Source organism: Poecilia latipinna, unplaced genomic scaffold, assembly GCF_001443285.1.
Source record: "Poecilia latipinna isolate Pla-1442-1.1 unplaced genomic scaffold, P_latipinna-1.0 Scaffold3115, whole genome shotgun sequence".
NCBI classification, from domain to species: Eukaryota; Metazoa; Chordata; class Actinopteri; order Cyprinodontiformes; family Poeciliidae; genus Poecilia; species Poecilia latipinna.
The window spans coordinates 3,470-6,324 of record NW_015115731.1 but is presented as its reverse complement, the minus strand read 5'-3'; the positions used below and the strand labels follow the sequence as shown (position 1 = coordinate 6,324).

General features: G+C 45.1%; 1 protein-coding gene across 1 annotated transcript; it reads right to left on the bottom strand.

Annotated features, from left to right (window-relative positions):
* Positions 1-1,688: 1,688 nt before the first annotated feature.
* Positions 1,689-2,498, bottom strand: LOC106940179 (uncharacterized). The gene has a single exon (XM_015022844.1). The coding sequence runs from the start codon at positions 2,481-2,483 to the stop codon at positions 1,689-1,691; it is 795 nt and encodes a 264-aa protein (XP_014878330.1). The 5' UTR covers positions 2,484-2,498.
* Positions 2,499-2,855: the final 357 nt, after the last annotated feature.

The following is a 2,855-nucleotide window of genomic DNA, read 5'->3' as shown; positions in this document are numbered from 1 at the left end:
TTGTAAGCCTGCGCGAAATTTCCGTACGTCCAATAACATGCATGGTGTCTAAGTCATAAGTCAGTGCCTCATCAGCAATGAACCTCACCGCACATCACTGATATACACAGTCAGAGAATGGTGGATTGACAATGAGTAATAACAGCTATCTAACACTTAAATGCTGTATTAATAAAGTTGATAAATAAAGTGAATCTCCAAACGTTACAGCATTGACAGAGCGGTGTATATGTTACACGTCTCACCTTATAGTGGTCTAATGTAACAAATGTTTTGTTTTTTTCGGGTTTTTTTCTTCTTCTGATGAATTTCTGCTTCCCCTTTGATCTTGGTGGAGAGCCTGTAACGACGAACAGCGTCAGTGAGAGAGAAAAAAAAGACAACTGCCATCTTCTTCCCCAAACTCTGTCTGAAGAGCAAGGGGCGGGGCTCCTCACTTCCGGTCTCCTGGTGAGACGCTGCCCGAACCTTGGTTACTTTTTTAAAAAAATTTTATCTAACAGGGTATTTTGGTCAATAACGTGTAAAACAAAATACATACATATATATATATATATATATATATATATATATATATATATATATATATATAATAAATTGCAATACTACTAATTTATGTGGTGGCGTATATTCTTAAACAGATTTTCTGGACTATCAACAAGTGATAATTAAATTCTCCCACTTTATGGTGTATCACACACTCCCCGACAAACAAAGGTGGCCCCTGACACTTAGTCTCCAAAATAACTTGACTGAACATACTTTTTTTTTTTCCAAAACATTGCAAAACAAAAATATGTAGTGTTGTGCGTCGCAGGTCGCTCCAGGTGAGTATGCAGTGTATGATGTATGTTTTGCAGTAGATGGATATATAATGTATGATGTATTTGTTGTTCAGGTATGTAACTATCTTTCCCAGGTGTTCTACCTGCAGTGTGTTGGATACATAACTGGTAGGTAAGGGTAAGGGCTAATGGGTGGTGGTTGGATAGGATGGAAGTACGGGGAGGAGAAACACTGGTGCATACACTGCATTGGTTGGGTTCCAACTGCATTCACAATGGGGCGCGGCTGGTACACTGGTTGACCAGAGTCGGGTAAGTGAACATATGTCTTGGCCGTCTTTCTCTTGTAGACCGTCTCAGGGAGACTGGGTGTTCTGTGCCAGGTGTTAGAGTATTGTCCTCTTGAGGGGCAGAATGCTTGACCCCTGCCTTCCACTTCTGACACACTCTCCTTCCTGTCCAGGTTCGGTTGAGATTGCTTCCATCAAACTGGATTCATTCTCTTCAGCTATCTCTTGGAAAGCATCGGTAGATTTTTGATCAGGTGGATGAAAGTTTGATCTGGGTCTCTCCACAGGTATTCGAAGCCAGTAACGAGGTGTTTCCTCATCCTCCTCTTCGTCAGAGTCATCCGTGTTTGAGTGCAGTACAGCATGTCTGGCCTGAAGGTCGTTTGAACTATTTTTGGCTTTCCTTTGTGACTCTGCTGTACTTGTGGTCGGGTTCTGGACAGGCTCTATAGGTAAGTCGTTTACCTGTAACAGTAGGTTTCGGTGTAGAATGCGAACTGGCCGACCTCCTTGCTCAGGGCTGACTTTATAGACAGGGTTGTCACCCACCTGCTCTCTGACGATGAAGATCTGCTGCTCCCAGTAGTTTCTCAGCTTTCCAGGGCCCCCACGTTCACAGAGATTGCGTACCCTGGTCATGATGGAGTTTGGCAGGGTACCCAAGTCTCGGGATGAAATCATTGAAAAGCCGGTCGGCTGCTGTCTTACCAGCCTTGTTCTTGGTGGGATAGGCTTGGGCAAACCTGGTAAAGTGGTCAATCACAACCAGGATGTACTCGTACCCACCCCTGCTGGGTTCCAAGTGAAGGAAATCGATGCATAGCAGCTCGAGGGGTGAAGTCGATGTAATACTTCCCATTGGGGCTCTTTTATTTATGACTGGTTTCTTCTGTTTGATGCAAGAGCATTTCATAGTGATGTAGTCCTCTATATCACTTTTCATGAAAGGCCAGTAGAATCGCTCCCTTGCCAAGCTCAGCACTTTTTCAACGCCAACATGACTCAGGTTGTTGTGGAGGTGAGTCAGAACTGTTTGTTTATATGTGGCGGGCAGAACCAGTTGTTGTCGACTCGCAGTCTTTCTATAGAGCAGATCATTCTCCGGGTATAATTTGCCCCACTCTCGCAGCAGCCTCCTCGTGTGTCCATCAACTTTATTTCTTTCTTCCTCTGTTAGTGGTTTGTCTTGTTGTTTCAACTCCACAACTTTCCCAATGGCAGGGTCTTTCCTTTGTTCCCTCACCAGCTCATCATGACTGACTATCTGCAGACCCTCGAACTGGGTTTGGCTAGGGTGTGACAAGTTGAGGGCTGCCACCCAGGCCACATCTCTCTGTTGAGCTCTCCGGCTTCCTTCCCATGCAGCACAGACTGTGTCCTCTGATAGTTCTTCAGAGCATTCAGCCATAAAAGTGTCTATATCCAGGGGCTATCGTGACAAGGTGTCGGCATCAATGGCAGTTTTACCTGGTCGGTATTTGATGTCGAAGTGGAAGTCAGCCAGCTGCTCCACCCACCGGTGACCCACTGCATTAAGCTTGGCAGTGCTCAGGATGTATGTGAGTGGGTTGTTGTCCGTGAAGACTGTAAAATGTGAGGCATAGAACAGATAATCACGGAACTTGTCACATATCACCCACTTCAATGCCAGGAATTTGAGTTTGCCACTGTGTAGGTGATAATTCTGTTCCGCTGGTGTCAGTGTGCGTGACCCATATCCAATCACCCTCATTTTTCCATCCTGAACTTGATAGAGAACCGCACCCAGGCCCTTTTGGGA